Below are 19,685 nucleotides of genomic sequence, written 5' to 3'. Positions count from 1 at the left end.
ACAATTAAAAGAAATAAACACTTGAAATATATCAGTCTGTGTGGAATGAATGTATACATTATACAAGTTTCACTTTTTGAATGGAATTACTGAAATAAATCAACTTTTTCATGATATTCTAATTATATGAGCAGCACGTGTGTGTGTGTGTATATATATATATATATATATATATATATATTTATATATATATATATATATATATATATATATATATATATATATTTTAATATGCACATTGAGCACAAATGTTTCCTTTGGGATAAATTATCTTTTCTCATCTTATGTTACCTGAGTAGGTGGAGGCTGAAACAGTGGATCCGAAGGAGGAGCCAAGGGTGTAGGATGAAATGGGTGTGGGGGGCTGCTGGACACTGGTGGACACTGGGTAAATGTTGTAGCTGGTTGACACAGAGGGGGCCAGAGGCTTCAGGGCTGTTACCTGCCTCTGGGGAGGAGGAGGCTGGCTGTACACAGTGGAGGGGGCTGGACTGTAGGCACTCTTTACGCCTACTGATTTAGGAAAGGGTAGGGGGCAAAGAGGAGAGGGGGGAGTAGAGGTGGAGAGGAAGGGCATTAGAGTGAGGAGAGCGGACAGCAGAAGAGATCCGACGCATCTTCTGGGACCGGGTCTGGTCCGAGAGATTTTAGCAGCGCAGAAAGGATCCTCATTTCACGAGCAAATGAGCAGCCGGCATATTCTGCACATATCACGACATCTTAATAAGTGAATAAGAGTAAATAATACCAGGACTAATGACCCACAAGTCCTGGTGCGTACATTACCCACAATACAACTAGACCATCGACTGTTTGATCAGAGATTTGGGCAGGCTATGCTAGCAGCAGCTAATTTAGCCTCGAGCCGCTTGCCTTAAAAGACAATTCCGGCGCAAAACGAACCTAGGGGTTAATAACAGATGTGTACCCACTCTGTCGCTCTCTGGGACATGTTTTCATGCTAATCGAATGAGTTTGGAGCTTGAAAGATGCTAGCGCGGACCGTCGATTAGCTTACAACGCTAGTATTCGGGGCACAGGGAAAGTAAAAACAAATCGCTATTTATACCACTAAAAAGGCTCAAAATATCACCAAACTTCAATGGTAGCATAGTGAGGGTCCCAACATGTTAACCAAAGAATTGAGAACTCCGTAAGTGTACAGACAGTTTATTGAATGAAGAGCTGCGGGAGCTCCGTGAAAGGGCTACGAGAGAGAGAGCTACCGGTAGTCAATGCCGCAACACAGCCTCGTACTTTGGGAAACTGGTGGTGTACCTGCAGACATTGTGAAGCTATGGCCACCGAACAGGAGTGTCTGTGTTGCACGGAGTGGGACCTGTTGCGTCGCGACGCCCAAGAAACGCAGTGTTTTGTACAGTCTGAAGATTTCCCCTTTCTGATAAACAGGGCTGTACTTGAAGCTTTTTTGGCGACCCAGACCGGAGGGACCAGATGGACAGCTATCCACTGAGTAAGTACACTAGACAAGTTATGCAGAGTGCGATTATTTCAGATATATTGAGCAAATTGCTTTTGAGTTTAGTTTGCATCACCAGCTGTAGGTCATGACTGGTTTCCAAGACGGCGGCGGCATGTAAACATGAGCGCGAGTGTCTTTATAATCTATCTTTTCAATAAACTGTCTGTACACTTACAAAGTTCTCAATGCTTCGGTTAACATGTTGGGACCCTCACTATGCTACCGTTGAAGTTTGGTGATATTTTGAGCCTTTTTAGTGGTATAAATAGCGATTTGTTTTTACGTTCCCTGTGCCCCAAATACTAGCGTTGAAAACATGTCCCAGAGAGTGACAGAGTGGGTACACATCTGTTAATAACCCCTAGGTTCGTTTTGCGCCGGAATTGTCCTTTAAGCTGAGATGAGGAGCGAGCTACCGACGTCTGGTAAACTCACTTCTTTCTAGCTCTTTTTTTCATTTTCAAACTTGTCGTCTTCAGCCCCAACCAATGCTTACACAAGTGACATCACTGGAGACAATTTAGCAGATGTCCTGCAGTTCCCTCTGGAGTTACAAAAGGGGTTTATACAATTTGCAGTAGTACTCCTCAACAGCTGTAAACAGACTTTGATGTCTAAAATTGGTTTCCCTTTATTATTGAATAATCACTCAGCCGTTACGATTGAAACTTTGGACGCAACATGATAGTAAAAATAAACTGACTTACCCGTCTGGTAGTAATTCTCTGTGGGTGTCCTCTGAGCTGAAGCTATACTCGTCTGGTAGTACTGTTTGTTGTCATAGGTCGTGACAGCTGCAGGGCGCCCGTAGCTGTAGTTGTCCTGCTGGTGTTTACAAGAGTGCATTTCATCCCATGTCTTAGTGGCTAAAAGTCAGATTATATGACTCAAAACAAAAGCCTTTACATAACATCCAATATGACTACATCATGCTACAAGAAACTGAGAAGCAGGTATCATAAAGGAAGCAGAAAGCGACTGACCGTGTCCGAGTATACCTGGTACGTCTGTGGGGTGGTGGTGGGCTGTGGGGGTGCCGGGGGGTCTGGCTGCCTGTAGGCGTAGTCAGGGGGAGCCTGGTGACTCTGATAGGCAGGGTAAGGGGCAGTGACCACTGGCCGGGCTGCCTGGACTGGAGCTGGAGAGTAGGATGCAGTCACTGCATGAGCCACAGCTGGAGCCTGCTGGACACTGTAAGTGGCTGTGGAGGGATGGGAGTAGGCCGGGGGAGGCTGGGTACTGAAGGAGAGGAGAAGGGCAAGTAAAGCAAGCAGGTAAACTTCAAAACTGCTTTCAGGAGGACATCTTTATAAACAACTAGAGCCAGACTGATATATCGGCGGTATTAGGCATTTTGTTATGAGTGTTAACATGGTTGTTTATTTTTTTTTTTCCCAGTCTTAGTTAAGTTATATTTATGAAGCTTACCAAGTCTATGAATACTGGTACCTTTAATTTTTTTTTTTTTGTGTTTTTGTTCAAAAGACTTTAAGTTTCATATCAAAGTTTGTATTTTTATACATTTTATTTATCAGATCTTTAATATATTTTGATGTTCCTCTGTTCCTCAAACAAGTCTATTTTTAAACTGAATTATCATATTATTTTAGTGAGGACTCATAAATAACTACAAATACCTAATGTTATGGAAATCTGTTTTGTTACACGTTTCTGGATTTTAAATGAGCTAAATGCTAATGTGGGATCACCAAAGCGATGATTACCATTCATTCTCAGGGGGGCATGAATGTCAGTGCTCCATGGTTCAGAAAAATCAGGGACTCACTGAACCATGAATAGAAGTACAAAATTTCACGTGAATCCATCCGATAGTTGTCGAGATATTTCAGTCTGGACTAAAGTGGTGGACCGACCGACTGATGACTAAGGAACCAGCAGACCACCATGAGTCATGCCACTAGCATTGCTAACGACGAAAAATAGGAAGACAAATTGAATGCAACATGTCAACACCTAATCAAGATTAATTTATCATGGAGGACAATATTGTGATCACTAATATTAAAAGATTGACTGAGCAGTCCTGCATTGACCTCTGATTAATTTGTATAAGCATACAGAGACAACTCCACAGCCCCTTGTTGTTAGCATGGTTTGGGATGGGGACAGCAATAACTGACAACAACATCAGTAACTAACTTTATTAAGCTTTCAGCGTCTGGATGAACAAGAACATAAGGGCTAAAATTAAATGACGCCGTAATGTCAAAAAAGAACAGACTCACAATGCTTTGAGAGTAATCACAACATGTTATCTTACAAAAATATACAGGATCCAGTGTAAATAAAAAACAGTTGCACATTACCACCAGTACCAAGATGGGATTCGAATATTGGTTGACTATTCTGTGCACTATCCATTGAGTATTCTAATATTTCCTCTATATAATTGCCTGTAATTTCATTACTCAAACTATGGGCAAGACTTTTCACAATCTAATAATTAGATTATAAGTGCAACATGCCATGTGGAGACTCAGAAACTTCACCAAAAAATAAACAGAACAAAAATCAATAGGTTTGGTTGAACGGTGGGCTGTTGACCTACTTGTCTGCTCTTACACATCCCTGCTACCAAAACTATGAAATGTTGTTAAATATTTTAAGTTTTGGACAAAAGATGCCAGCACTTTCATGACAATAAACGGAGAACAACCCTTTACATTCACTAATTGCTTATTAAAAGCTACAGATAGGGCTGGGCCAGGGACCACGATTAGCACCCGGCACTCGCAAATGCAATTAAAAATCTTCATGGCTGAATCAAATAAATGAGGTCAGCCGCCATAGGCAGATTGCTAAAATAGACATATTTCTTTACACTTCTCATCACTAAAACACACAAGTTGATTAACCATGTTTTGTTTTGCACACTGGTGGCTGCATGCAACGTATGACCATCAATACGTGTATTGCAATTCTTTGATTAACCCTTGCTGTCCACCGTTGCTACGGTCACGCCTATTTGTCTTATCTAACTAAAAGGTACCACAGAGGTATGCATCTGATCATATCGTATGCAGTTTTATGGCTGGCCGGTTGAAAAATATTTTGCCCAGTAAATGTTTTCAGTTTACCAGCTATTGGCAGATAGACCAAAAAGTTCATTTTGGACCCTGTTCCCGGTATGACAAATATATATTGTGAAACAATATAAATTACTTGTCAGTTTTTGATATTGTGGTAAAAAATTACTAAAATGTGTGCAAAATTGATAATAGTGCTGTAAAAACATCTGTTGAATAACTCAAACGCGGCATTGCAACCTTTGACACGAGAGAACGTTGAAATGGTCCAGTTGTAAATATCTGAAGGCCTGGGGAATCTTAATTCCTTGAGACACGCTTGATGGAAAGACAAGATAGCTAATAGGAGCCATAAACGCCCCCCTTTATGATCTATTTTCCATTGTAGATTTGCTATAACTAGGCTAGTGGGGACAAACTAGTTTTTATTGACGATGTTGCATTTACGGGATTGTCCGCCGGATGTCCCTCATTTTCGGTCAGATGTCGCTTACCTTCCGCTTTCTTTGTGATGGAATTCTAAACTCTGGTCGATTCGGGAACCATCCTTCGAGCTAGAACCGACAATCAAATTACATAATTTTTTATTTCTTCCCCCCAAGTAAAATTCTCATCACAAACTCAACAGCAATTTTAATTCGAGAGCTCGCCTCCCTACGTGCACATGTTCCATGTTAATATTAGCAAAAGGATAGCGCTGCTTGTTGTTTATGTGCCAGGGGGTGTAAGTGTAGGCGTTGTGTGTGCAGTATTTTTAACCACCTGCTCTGTTCCACAGCAGCGTGGACAGAACATGCAGATGAATGGCACCACTACCCCGCACCCCGAATAGAAAGTTTGAATATATTCAAATATTTGTCAATGAAGCTTCGAAAGCCAGAAATTAGTATTTGGGAGGGCCCTAAAACTTTCCATGGGAAATAACAGTAATTTATGAATGCATTTCAACTCTTACTTAAAAGGTCCAGTGTGTAACGTGTTTAGTTGTTCAATATCAAAATCTGGTTGCCCGTTCACAAACTTGTCCTTTTTCATTAATATTTACCACCACCATCAATTCCAAGTATTCCTATTGGCTTGAAATTTTACGTTTGCATGAACTGGGATAGACGCTCCATCTTGAAATACGTTAACCGGTAAGGGACATACAGGATATACTGCTCTGCCTTTCGCGTTTTCGCTGTCACATGATAAACTCGCTGGTGCTGCTAATGCTGCTAATGGGTATCGTAGCTTCCCGGCCCCGGCAAGTTTGAAGAAGGAAACGTGGAGGACCACATGTATTCAAAATCCAAATTTCAGGAACAGGAGTCTTCTTCTTCGCCCAGAAAAAGGATATTGAAAAGAGCAAGAGACCGGCGTGTGGTGTGTTCCGAGGCACTTTTTTGACCAACTCAGGGAGACTGATCAGTCCAACTGCCTTTTCTGCTGACGGTCGGCCGTCTGGTTGGTGTGTCTGGGCCTTCATACGTACTTTGAACTGCGTGGTGCGAGAGTTGATTGCAATATATGATCTCAACGCTAGATGGGAGAAATTCCTACACATTGGACCTTTAAGTAAAAGTTCAAAAGTATTAGCTTTAAAAAAAATATATAGCCTACTTAAAGTACCAAACTTTTAAGTACTCATTATGCAGAATGGCCTGTTTCAAGTTGTCAAATAAAAGTAAAGTGGACTAAAAAGTATATTTACTTATGAGATGTAGCAGAGTAGAAGTATGAAGGAGCAGAAAATGGAAATACTAAGTACAAGTACCTCAAAATTGTACTTAAGTACAGTGCTTGAGTAAATGTAACACTACTTAGTTTCCACCACTGTTCATTTATGATAACAGAGAATGACCAAACAGTATATTTATTTGTCAGCTACAACTGTTATGCTTGCTTGTTTATGGTGTTGTTGCTATACCTTTAATATATCTGGGTGTGTGAGGTCATCATGGGAATTTTGCAGCCAATGGGCAGAAGGCAATACTCTATTTGTTTTTAGGATTTTTGCATGAAAGTCGACTTATTTAACAAGTTCATTTATTTAACAAGTATTCAGTCTGCTGGAGTAACCGTGTCTGGTAATTTGTATCTATCCAGTAAAAAAGAGAGAGAGAGAAGAAGTTTTTGTTCAAACAATAGTTACCATTACAATTTAAGACTGGTCACCAACGAACTCAAATCAGGAGAAGTGTAGACTTTAGTGCAAAAAGTCAAACATGTACTGAGGTTTGTTGACTTGAGTGCTAGTCAAGAAAAAACAAAACACCAGACAAAACTGAAAACCTTCACTAAGCGCAGTGAAAAATAATGCATGTATTTACCTGTCACACGGCCTTCTACCTTTCTACATTTACATAATAATCTATTGAAATATTCCTGTAGTAGCAGCATGTCGTTTTTACACATATAAACTTTAACAAGTGCACCGTTTGTGAGGCACGGGACCTTCAGTACAGCTAGACCAGGGTTAGCCCTCCTTAATCCTAAACGCCGGCCAAAATATCACCCGTCACAGCTCCAGCCAGCTCGATTAACTAAACCAGTTGCGTGATATTTGCTATAACTGACTTCTTGTTTGACGTTTAGCTAAGTATTTCAAGTGGTAAAATGTTGATCCATCAATAACCGCAGATGAGCGTACTGGGGTTCACCTAATGTCAAGCAGCGTGTCGGGAAGAGCTGGCCTGCGAACTTGGCTTAACGCTAGCTAACGTTAGCTAACCGAACTAGCGGGACAAGCTAGCTATGTAGCTTGTCTCAGCAGTACCACCACGCAGTGAAATCCCAACACCGACCATTATACACCAGTGGCTAATAAACGTGACTCAATAGACATGCTGACACCAAACAGCATTACTTGAATTACCTGTATTGCGGACCGGCACCATGTGTGAAGCCGAAATAATTACTTGCAGCCATCTTGGCATCTCCAGCACAGTACAGTCAAAGAGGTCATAGTACTGGCAGACAGCAGTGAAACCCTGAAACTGAACGTCAAGATAGTCCACCCCCTCTACTGCAGCCAATGACACATCGCTGCTACACCGGAACTGCGTAATACAAAAACATATCTTACACACAACTGTGAGTAAGCTATTAACGAAAACACAGGGAGACATGTCGTGTAAATGTATAATTTAAGTTAATTTACCGTAACATGTTTAGCATCAATTGCTTTTTCAATATGTTCATAGATATATGGCATTCCCCATAAATGCGTCACGCATGCGCACCGAAAGATATTGGTTAAGTATCGTTAAGAAGGAAGCTTTATATATATATATATATATATATATATATATATATATATATATATATATATATATATATTTGCTCTTGAGATGATTAAAATGAACACTAGAAAGTTATTAGTATAGAAACAGAAAAAAGAAAGCGGATGATAACTCTTTGTTTTCTGATCACTCCTGATAGGAAGAACATGTATTCATGAAACTAAATCGACAACCAAAAAAAGAAATCTAGTCAATTCGTTGAGCCTGGTTTAAAAAATTAAAACTGCAATGCTAAAATGCTTCCATAATCCTCGTCTTATATTGTCTAAAAAACGGGGTTCACGCGAAGATGGAAGTAGGTTGAAGTGAATCCTCTCGTTTGGCATGTGTCTTTACCTGCTGTGTCAGTGCTATGGCTGAAAGTCGCGTGTGCCTGTCAGTCATGCTTGCATCGTGGCTTGCACCGATGGTAAGATAGATACAGATCTATCTTATGTAGCCCAACTACCAGGCACTGCCTATGGAGACAAACAAATCAACTAAATATAAGATTTAGATTCTCATTAAACTGTCTGGAAATCATAATCTTCCAGCTTGGGTCAGGAGCGCTACAAAATTGAGGACAACTATCCTATAGGCCTAAATCTGAGCAGGGGAAAAACATATATATATATATATATATATATATATATATATATATATATATATATATATATATATATATATATATATATTTGCAAATTATAGAAAGAAGCCTGTTATAGGAATGTGCAGCCAACAGCATTCAATGCAGGGAAACTGGGCAGGGGTGATATGATTGGTTGGGTGCAAGTGAAGTAAGGGACTGAATAATTAATATGTGTGGAGAGTTGGGGTATAGTGGGTATGAACGAGAGTGGGGCGATGAGACAGAGAAGGAGGGGGAAGCTATGGATGGAGAGAGAGATGCTGTTGCTAGGGAACAGCAGCCACATAGAGGACCACTGAAAACAATTGCAGGATTAACGAATGGAGTAAAGGGACACAGAGTCTGGGGCTCAATTCCCCCCCACGGAAAGGTTTGAATTGTTATTTGGGAGTGGACAAAGATACGCTAAAGGTATTTGGAGTTACAAGCAGAGAAAAGAGGGGGATAGAGAAAGGGATCATGATGCCAGAGCAGATGCATTCTGACTAAAGACATTTTGTGTCTTGGTGGTGTGGATGTAGGAGCTGAGAGGCAAGCTGTTGACTTGTTCTTCACGGCCAGTCTTTCCTCAACAACGGTGGCCAGAGGCGGAGGAGAAAAGGGGGAGTCCAGCACAGAGGTGCCCCCTGTCTTCAGACACCTGCTGCTGGCTAGTGGCTGACATTGAGGACACTGTATGTCTGTGTCTGTGCATGAGTGTGTGTGCGCATGTGAATGAGTAAAAGACAGGGAGCGTGAGAGGAGAAATTTCAGCCTGACCCCCCTCTTCTTTGTTGATGTGGAGGAGCAGGACTTTCTCTCCTTGAATCTATGCGTCTGTGACTGAGGAGAAGGGAAGACACACAGACCAGAGAGAGATTTTGAGGGGATCTTACACCGCTCATGTGAGTATTGTCACTGACTTAACGTCCTTGCATCTCTATTCTGCCTGCTGCACAAGGCAGACACCTTTACACTGACTGCTTGCACATTACTGTAGATTGCCCACATAACGCATGAAATCCATGTCGGTTTTTTTTTCCTATTGGCTGTAGGGCCATTTAACTCTACAATGGCAATGTGCTGCACATTTGGTGGCAATTCATTTTGCATAAATCTTTTTTTGCAACATTGCTGTTTTCAAGCAGAATTAGTGAACATGGGCAGCAACAATACATGTACATTTAATGACATGATACATCATACGGTAAAGGTCAATTTCTCCATGCAGCGTTTATAAACACTGTAATTTTAAATTACATGTCTAATGATTTATTTTGTTGTATGCTCTCCACTCTTGTTAAACTGACAGTGTACATCGCACACTACCACACTACTGCTTTCTTTTTTTGGGGTGTTGTTACATTGGATTATGTGACTTTGACCTGCTGCAAACAGGTGTGTAATTTTGCTTCATGGTACAATCTCTTATCTTTGCTTTGCTCTTTGTGTGTAATGTAAGGCCTGCAGAAATTAATTATTTCCTCTATGTGAGACTTGGCTGTCTTCCTAAGACACTAGAGAACTAAGAACTAAGCTTTGCGGTGACGACCACATCGAAAAAGATAAGAGTATACTCAAGAAATGCTTCTGTAAATATGGGGAATGAAACCTCAAAGGTGCGATGCATCTGGACCCATAGTGGGTGAGATGGTTAGAAAATATGGACCGGACTGCTTGAGATATCTGTCATATTGGTCAAAAAGCTTTGGCTTTCCAAAAAATGGATCACTGAGTCAGTTATTTTATCTGCTTTTATATATTTCTGTTTTAACTGCTCTTCAATGTTTAATTTCTTATACTGCACTGTAACTTTTGTTCTCGTATTTTATCTGTTTTCATGTAAATCTGTTTTTAATTTTTTAATCTGTTTTCATGTAAAGCACTTTGAATTGCCCTGTTGCTGAAATGTGCTATACAAATAAAGCTGCCTTGCCTTGCCTTCCAGTTTAACCACAAGGGTTGCTGCCAAAACCACCAAAACCACACCGCTCCTTCTAGTAATTATATCACAGGAACCCATGTTGCATTACTTTTCATTAGGATTTACACACTGCACTGCTGGCAAGAATGTCAGGATCACACAGGGTTTGTTGTATTTTATTTTCCTATAACAGTATTTCGTTGCGCTCTAGTCACTAAACATGCTCTGACCTGCATTACAGTTTTGCCACCTAGACAAGCACGTATAATGTCCCTTTCCTCAGAGTGTCTGTTTCTAAATATAACCTCTAAACACAAACCTGAGAATCCTCTGTCATTGTGGTTTTTATTTCATACTTGAGTGGAGAACTACAAAGAGAACAGGACTTTAGGTCCAATTAAATATCCACAGTGCTCCTCTCATGCGGTTCACCAGCCAAAACAGACCTGTGCTTCTGTTGTTAATGTGTCGCTGTTGTGTTGTGATAATGCATCTGGATTTCAGCATTAAATCCTGTAATTTAGAAGAGTGGAGTGCATCCTAATGCCACCATTGGTTATGCAGTCAGTGTGTAATCATTGTATTGTAGGCATTCATCAGTATGTGAATTCTCTTTAAACTCTTGAGCACAAAACACAAATTAATATTAGATCTGAAGAGAGGTTTTTCTATTGGTGACATACAAGCCTGAGTGTGAGTCGGACTCAAACAGGCAGCATCACATCAGTGCGGCAGGATTAGCGAGCAGTGAGGGAGGATTAGGTGTGCATGTCGTCCTCCTCATTGGCCTCTTAAATTCCACCCAGAAAGAAATTTGTATGCTATATTTGACTTTGAGGAGAGCTGAGCTCAGAAAGTGGGCTCTGTCCGAGTCAGTCACATGCCTCTCACATGTGCTCCTCTGGGCAGGGGGATAAAAACCGTGTGACTAAAGAGCGGTTACAGCCCCCAAATTGTAATGTAACATTGCTGACTTTTCCCTTTGTCATCTATGTCAAACACGTGTTCCAGCAGTGCAGCCATGAAGCTGACTGTCTAGTTAGTACACTGATTTCATGTGATAGTTTTCCCTTGTTATTGTAAATGGGGTTCATTGATAAACATTTTTCTTCACACCTCCAGGCCCCTGCTCTCCTCTCTGAGGGATGGGCACCACAGAGGCAACTCTACGAATGGAGAACTTGGAAGTGAAAGACGAGTGGCAGGATGAAGACTTCCCCAGGTGGGATCCTTTTACTTTCTACTGCTCATCATCTATGAAAGTGTTCTGTTGATGTCAGATACAGCCAATTGGTTGATGTTGAAACTATGAGACAGCTGAGCAAAAAAGCTGTTGTTATAACATCTCTTAGTGCTGTGTGTGCTGTGTGTGCTGTGTGTGTGTGTGTGTGTGTGTGTGTGTGTGTGTGTGTGTGTGTGTGTGTGTGTGTGTGTGTGTGTGTGTGTGTTTGTGTGTGTGTGTTTGTGTGTGGCATATGGCATATTCTTGTGAATGTGTGTGTTGATGAATATACAGCACATTTTAATTTATGAATGCGAATTATTTAGGATAAGTTGTGCAGTTAATTATAGATTAATTGCCAAACAGGGTTTTTTTTTAGGGGCCAGCTGCACCATATTACTTCCATTGCAGTTTAGTCTGGGTGGATTTAGAAGCATTTCTGTTTATGTTAATGGTTTTTATTTTACAAAAGCTTACTCAAAGTAATGATAGCCCTATCTTGTTTCTGTTCCACTGCATTAGCAACAATGGAGCTATTAATGTAGCTACTATTTGACCTGAATGTTTTAATGATCATTGTGTTGATGTGAAATGTACAGCAAGGGTTGAGCCCAGTGTGACATTTAATTTCATGTTCACAATAAGAAAGAGAAACAGAGAGAAAGATGAATGAAGGGAAAGTTATTATTAAAGCAACATAAAGATTGTTACTGGAGAAGTGTGACAATTTGAAGATCAGAGGTTGAGATCAGCTGGGCTCCTCCCTCCTCCTTCCTCCCTCCTCCTTCCTCCTTCCTCCCTCCTCCCTCCTCCCTTTCCTCCTTCCTCCATCCTCCATCAGAGCAGCATGAAGCTAGGCAGCAGGTGCAGCTCTGTCTGTAAATGGTCTCAGGCTACGTCATATGACGCAACAGCAGTCACCGATCAACAACACAGCATCGTCACAAAAATGGTGGCAGATTTTGGTTAAAGACAGACAGAGACAGAGTACCAGCCAGCAGCAAATGGATTATTAAGGCAGCCTCTGAGAGATGCTCTGCTCTACGATGTCTGTTATATGCTGAAAAGACAGGGAATGAGTAAGCAAACCAAATCTAAAGCTGTGTGAGGTTTAAAAGTTCATTTGAATCAGCTTTGACAACAGCAGCCCCGTGCTATTTCCAGAAGGTAAGCATCATCAATTCATCCTGATATTGTTGTTTGAAGCTGAAGGACAATGCATCCATAAACCGGAACAAAAGAGATTATCTTGCTTTTATTAAAAGATGAAATCACCATAAATCTATTTATAAAATGTACCTCATTTCTGACAAAGGAAGCACTGGACTAGTAATCACTGCAGGGGTCCCCTGGGAAAAGGGTCGGACCATTCATCAGTGCATGTTTCTCTGGGCTAAAGCCAGTGTTGCTGGCTCAGGAGGAGCACACACTGTCGCACACTGTCCTCCTCTAGATGGGAGGATAAAGCAGTTGGCTTTCACAGGAATGCAGCTAAGACCCTCTTTGCTGAACTACACTGCATTGTAGCTCTCTGCATCTCATGCATTTGAACCATTTAATTGTACAATTCTCTATCTGTTTTTCAGTTCTCTGGTTGCACTATTGTTGCTAATATGCAAAAAGACACTTCTGTCCTAATGTTCATAGTTTTACTTACTCTCAAATAAACACAGATGGGCACATGCTACACAAACATATGCAAAGCAGGATTTTGACCTCCTGGCGCTCCTCCTTCTGCGCAGGGTGTCAGCAGTAAATAACAAGCGGCGTAAACGGAAAGAGAACCGTGCCACTTTGTTAGAGACAAACGTCTTCCCTCTTTTCTCTCTTCCACTCATTTTCTGTCTTTTTATTCCTCCCTCTTTCTCCACTACACCCCCCGCCCCTCCCTTCCTCCTCCTCCCTGTATGCACTGTGTGACAGCCTTGTAACTGTCATCTCTCCATTGAGAGAAGTTAATTACCATCTCTATTCTTTTCTGCTTGCTCCTCTTTTTAGTGGTTAGCCACATCAGTGACAACACCCACGCCTTGACTGATCCATTGGACACCATCCTAATCACAATGTTACATTTTATTGTGAGGCCATAGTTAGAGACTGCTTCGTGCTGGAGAACAGAGATCAGAAAAAAACATGAAATAAATCTCATCAGCCAAAAGTTAATGTTGCTTTTATTCAAGACCCAGTAAGAGTAACGATTATTCTGCTGAACTTCAGTTGTCTGCAGTATCATGACTGGCTTTGTATTTTATATTATGCTCAACATGCACAGTATTGGTTGCTTACCTGTGTATGTTTCCCTCCAGACCACTACCAGAGTACGGAGACATGGATCCCTCTTGTGGTCTCACAGACGACAGAGCCTGTGAGTAACCCTGGGGAGCTCACTGATTAGTCAATTATGGGAAGTCCATAATAACCCTGCTTTATGACGTCACTTGTATTTCCTGATCTGTCTCTCCTCTTGCTGCAGCTCCTCCTAACTCCCTGAATGTCAGCCCACCCGGGGGAGGAGGAGGCAGCAGCGGTGGCCTGTCCTCGTCCCACCGTAAACGCCGTACCCTGGTTGCCCCTGAGATGAACCTTTCATTGGACCAAAGTGAGGGCTCTTTGCTGTCAGATGACTTCCTGGATACACCGGATGACCTGGACATCAACGTCGATGACATTGATACACCTGACGAGACCGACTCACTGGAGTTCATCACTAATGGCAACGAGCTGGAGTGGGAAGGTAAGTGGTTAAAAACGCACATGCATGACTGTCCACTGTTTTAACCCCCTTTATTATCACTATGTTTAACACTGACCTTTCAAAACTTAATCTTAAAATCAACTTCAAATGCACTAATTTTATTGATACTTTAAGTAAAATTTGCTGATACTGTAATACTTCTTTTACTTAAGATAGATAGATCTTTATTGTCATTGCATATATTAATACAAAGAAACTATGTTGGAGCAATGCAATTTGCAACATTAAAATAAGAAATATACAAACACAAAAGTTATTACACAGAGTCATTTGTGCACAGACTTTGTTATTGCATTAACCCCGGGGGTGACAGTTCTGTGTGTGTGTGTGTGTGTGTGTGTAAGTAATGGATCTGAGTACTTGTACAACTGAAGAGTGAGGATGTCTTCAGCCTAATCCTAAATTAATCTTAATCTTAATCTTTAGACAGCAGACAAAAAGTAACTACTTTTGTTGAAGCTGAAGGTAATCCTAATTCAAATGTTCAATTTAAACCTCACTTTGAAAGGAGTTTACACACACAGACAATATATTTTACTCTTCTTTCGAACCAACGCTATGCTGCTTGGCACATATTTCTTTCTTTTTTCTTTTTATTTCAAACAAAAAATAAGAATAAAACACAATATAAAAACACAATAAGTAACAACACACCAAAAGGAAAAACTTTATCTATAAAGTGTTACAGTGTTACTTCAGGCAGAATTAAGAACAACATCTGGCTCTGTGTCTGTCCAGATGACACGCCGGTGGCCTCGGCCAAAGCAGGTCCTGCTGATGGTTCAGGAGATGTGGATGAGGAGGGGAATGCCCACAACGGACGCCTCTGGAGAACGGTGATCATCGGAGAACAGGAGCATCGTATTGACATGCAGGTCATCAGACCCTACCTCCGTGTCATCACACACGGAGGTCAGTGATAGGACAGAAATCAAATCAATCTCTTCAAAGACTTTGGAACATGGTTTCCAGTAATATACAAAAAAATGCAGCCTGTAACCCATATGCAGAGAAGTGTTATTCACTATTAACTGAAACTCTCTCCCTTCAGGTTATTATGGCGAGGGCCTTAACGCCATCATTGTTTTCTCTGCCTGTTACCTGCCTGACAGCAGCTGTCCAGACTATCACTACATCATGGAGAACCTATTCCTGTGAGTGACTTTCAGTTTTAAAGTACAGGCTTTGATAATGTGCATAGATGGATTACTGAATGGCTCTGTCAAAAGTAAGCACATCTTGATCATGTCTTTTTGGTTCCAGTTCTTTTCATGCATCTTTGCGCTTGTTGTCTCATAATCCGTCCATGATGTTGTCCCCTTTAATATAACTGTTTTGAGGTCATCCATTATTTCCTATAGCAAAGCAACAACACATAACATCCATCCCTCTCCTCCAGGTTTGTGGTGAGCAGTCTGGAGATGCTAGTGGCTGAAGATTACTTGATCATCTACATGAACGGAGCCACTCCTCGGAGTAAAATGCCTGGGATCAGCTGGCTCAAGAAATGTTACCAAATGATTGACAGAAGGTGGAAAACTATGGAGAAACTATACTCTAACATATTGACTATAATTTTGATTGATTTAAAAGAATTCTGAAGTTAAATATGAGTTAAGCCCATCTATGTCTGCTAGATTTAGCTGCTGAGCACTGTTCACCATCAAAATACAGAAATGCATAACATTGATACTGACAGACTCAAAGGCAAGGTTAATGTTGTCACTGCCAGTCAGTAGAAGACTGGGGATGACTCACAGGCTACATTTACTCTGTTTAATGCTCATTTCTATGTGGTTAATATTTTTTGTAAACACTAACAGAATTGTGTTAACTGAATGTACTTACTATATGTGTTGTGATGGCAGATTGAGGAAGAACCTGAAGTCTTTGGTCATCGCTCATCCCACGTGGTTCATACGCACCGTCCTGGCAATATCCAGGCCTTTTATCAGGTCTCACACACAAACACACACACACACACACACACACACACACACACACACACACACACACACGACATCAGTGATACATAACGATGGTCGTGTTGTTGTTGTCCCTTTTGCCCTCTGCAGTGTGAAGTTCATGAATAAGATCCAGTATGTCCACAGCCTGGATGAACTGGCAGAGATCGTCCCCATGGAGCATGTCCATGTTCCTGAGTGTGTGGTGCAGTAAGTATATCTGACCACTAGATGGAGAAAAAGAACCCCAATCTGCAGGCAGCAGCTGGTCATGCTGTCCTTTGTTAAAATGATCATTCATGTATATCTGCTGAACAAGTCTAAAAAAAAAAAGGTAAAAAAGGATTAGTACTGTAGTTCTTTAAAATGACTTGGATTTACTTGAGGATATAACAGTGCTACTCATTTTCAGATTTGATGAGGAGAGGATTAAAGCACGGAGGGAAAGGTAAAATCAATTTTAAAAGATTACTTAATTACAGTTTTTTTTACAACTGCTTACACACATTTTCAAAACTATGTCTCCTTTTATAAAAACTCTACACACAATTCCCAAAACTGCACACTCAAAATACAAAATGCCTCATATCTTCAAAATGAAATACTGCATTCAAAATGCCGTAAACACATCTCAAAATGAAGCATTTTGCAACACTTTTTCATAACAGTAAATGTTTGGATATACCATGTAAACACTGTTCTAACTCTAAAGCTATTTTGTCTTTCATACGCTTATATCTACATTTCCAAACAATGTTCTACAGTGAAAGTAATTTGCTGAGAGGGGTTGAGAAACACCAATGCAGTGTTGAAAAAGAAAATATTTATTTGGCAAAACATTACTGTTGTAAAAGTAGCGCAGTGTTGTATACAGTAGCATACAAGAAAACAAAACTACCAACAAATGTAAACCAAAGGTATCATTTTTAGAATAAAGAACACGTGTGTGTGTGTGTGTGTGTGTAAATAGACTGTATTTATATAGCGCTTTTCTAGTCTTACTGTAACGACTACTCAGAGCGCTTTTACATATTACAGGCACCGTTCACACACATTGGATTTATACACTGTGGCCGAGGCTGCCATCCAAGTTGCCACCTGCTCATCAGATAAACGTACTCACATATTCAAACACATGGGTGTGTGTGTGTGTGTGTGTGTTTGGAATCACCAGTGATCAGTAAAGTGTCGCCATGATCTCATCAGAGATGGCTCTCTTTCCTTGTCTTCATTGCCCTCGTCCTCTCCTTTGAACTTTTCCTATATTGTCGTCCCCTGCCGCTCCCTCCTACTCCCCTTGCTCTGTTGTTGGCATCCATTGTTCCAAACAGGTAATCTGACCTTTGGCCTATACAAAAGCTGTAATTGGTTAGTGATCAGTTAAGCAATTAGTGTTTGCACATGTGAGGAGTGTGTGTGGGACCTGGTGAATAAGTGTTGCATTTTGATTGGTTGTGTCTGGAAAAGGAAAGCAACTCATAAAAATGTTTTATGCAATTGAAAAATGAGTGAAAGGCTGAGAAATAGCTTATGGTTTTGGAGATTTGGTGTGTAGATTTTGTGTATTTCAAACATCAGGTGACATGTAAAGATTTGGTGTGGAAGCAGTTGTAAAAATACTGTAATATTGCTCATACAGAATTGCACTCAAAAATGATTTGAGGTTTAAGCACTTAACCTGGATTAATTAGCCACACAAGACTGTATTCAGATTCCCCACCAAATGAGCATCTCTCTCTGTGCTTGTGTGTGTGTGTGTGTGTGTGTGTGTGTGTGTGTGTGTGTGTGTGTGTGTGTGTGTGTGTGTGTGTGTGTGTGTGTAGGATGGAGCAGGAGCACAAACAACAGGAGCAGCGGTCAGTCCCACAGGAGCCAATTAAAAAGTCTGAGAGGTACTGGTCCACCCTTACCTGGATTTTAAAATCATACTTTCACATCGGAAATTTAACTAGTTGGGACAATCATTAGTTTTTAGTATGTTTTCATCCCTCCAACTTTCTAAAAGTTCTCTTTTTTGGTGCATTTTCAGGCCAAAGTCGATAATTGTTAATCAAGGATTATGAGAAGGACACAGCTTCACAGGTGAAGGTAATATAAACCACTGTTGTATTTCTTGTAGAAGCCCCAGTGTGGCTGTGTGCTTTGAAATAAATTCACCACATAGGCCATTATATCTCCACACAGATGTCTTAATAGTATCCAATAATTTTCCAGTGTACTGTTTTATATATATTTCAGTAGAAATATCCAATTTAGATAGGTGTCAAATATTTCAGTAAATGTGCTTACTGTTTACACTTTCTGTGACAAACAAAATCACTTCTTTATTATTCTTTATTATATTGCATTCATTACATGCATTTTAAGCAATCAGGTATTTATCTATTTTGAATGAGTGTGAATTATTTCTTAATCCTAAATAATCAAAGTGTACTTTAGATTAAAGCTGAGGCCATGGGCATGTAGATACAATAATAAATAACAAAGATACAATGTGCACCAATGAAAAGTAAACATAATTATGTGCAGTATAAAAATGGATCGCAAAGAGATTCATCACATGTGCATGAGCACAGCTGCCTGTAGTTTATAATGTTTTGCAGACCTTTACACTGACACTTGGTTGTTAGACAGACTTGTTTTTCAGCTTTTCAGAGTAGCTTCTCTCGATTGCCCTTTTCTTCCTATCAGTGCTTCTCATGCCTGATTGTACAAGGTCCTGTTCATTTTAGTGTAGGCTTTATCTTTGGACTGATTTTAGCTGAAGGATATTTGCAGTAGTATACTGTAGCTGTCTTATCTCTCTGATAATGGTCATAGAGACTGAAAAAACCCAGTGATGAAATACACAGAATTGAATTAAAACCATGAGCAGGATAAAATAGCAAAAAGTTAGAAGAGGAGTAATAGTGCCCTCACATAACTTCAGGGTTAAACTGAGACTGAAGCCGTGACTTTAAAATGAAAACAGTAAGTTTTTACGTCAGGATCAACAGATTCCAGTTCTAGTTTGTTTTATCCCCTAAAAGGATCAGACAGAGACAAAGTTCATGCACATTTCTTTGAATTATATGAGAGCAGCAAAACGTTTTTATTGTCTTGTCATGCTTTTCATCATCCACAAACATTTCTTTCTTTTAATGCAGTGTGTGACAGACAGACTTATGGAGCATGAACTTTTCCGAATGATTCCCGTATGACGCAGCGAGCCCAAATGCAAAACAAATGCTTCCTTGTATTTTACCAACATAAAGCTGACAATTTGTGCAGTCAAGACGGTGAATGCTCCGTCTCATTAACCCTCCTCTGTGTGGAACCCCTTCTTCCTCTCTGCTGGAGGGTTTCATATTGCAACTTCAAAATGTACGAAGGAAGTCACCACTCTGTTACAGGGAGTGT

The 19,685-nt window shown here is 40.5% G+C and overlaps 2 protein-coding genes across 10 annotated transcripts in view; one reads left to right on the top strand and one right to left on the bottom strand.

Annotated features, from left to right (window-relative positions):
- zfr2 (zinc finger RNA binding protein 2) overlaps window positions 1-7,498 on the bottom strand; it is a 24,784-nt gene extending 17,286 nt beyond the window's left edge. For 2 of the 9 annotated variants that reach the window (XM_078258971.1, XM_078258972.1), the window contains exons 1-4: window positions 7,388-7,498; window positions 2,467-2,722; window positions 2,191-2,305; window positions 292-513 (exon numbers count right to left, since the gene is read on the bottom strand). In XM_078258971.1, coding sequence (XP_078115097.1) covers window positions 292-513; window positions 2,191-2,305; window positions 2,467-2,722; window positions 7,388-7,440 — 646 coding nt within the window. In that variant the 5' untranslated portion in view covers window positions 7,441-7,498. Of the gene's footprint in view, window positions 1-291; window positions 514-2,190; window positions 2,309-2,466; window positions 2,723-5,024; window positions 5,085-7,387 lie in introns of all 9 variants that reach the window. The other 7 variants (XR_013502505.1, XM_078258969.1, XM_078258967.1 and 4 more) reach the window with 7 other exon arrangements.
- Window positions 6,264-19,685, top strand: atcaya (ATCAY kinesin light chain interacting caytaxin a). The gene is made up of 13 exons (XM_078258973.1): window positions 6,264-6,282; window positions 11,489-11,567; window positions 13,874-13,932; window positions 14,041-14,301; window positions 15,061-15,234; window positions 15,374-15,476; window positions 15,722-15,853; window positions 16,191-16,277; window positions 16,398-16,496; window positions 16,699-16,734; window positions 18,110-18,178; window positions 18,316-18,374; window positions 19,433-19,685. The coding sequence occupies exons 1-12, from the start codon at window positions 6,264-6,266 to the stop codon at window positions 18,347-18,349; spliced, it is 1,152 nt and encodes a 383-aa protein (XP_078115099.1). The 3' UTR covers window positions 18,350-18,374; window positions 19,433-19,685.

The sequence above is a fragment of the Sander vitreus genome, chromosome 9, assembly GCF_031162955.1.
Source record: "Sander vitreus isolate 19-12246 chromosome 9, sanVit1, whole genome shotgun sequence".
Taxonomy (NCBI): domain Eukaryota; kingdom Metazoa; phylum Chordata; class Actinopteri; order Perciformes; family Percidae; genus Sander; species Sander vitreus.
This window is presented reverse-complemented; position numbering and strand designations above follow the sequence as displayed.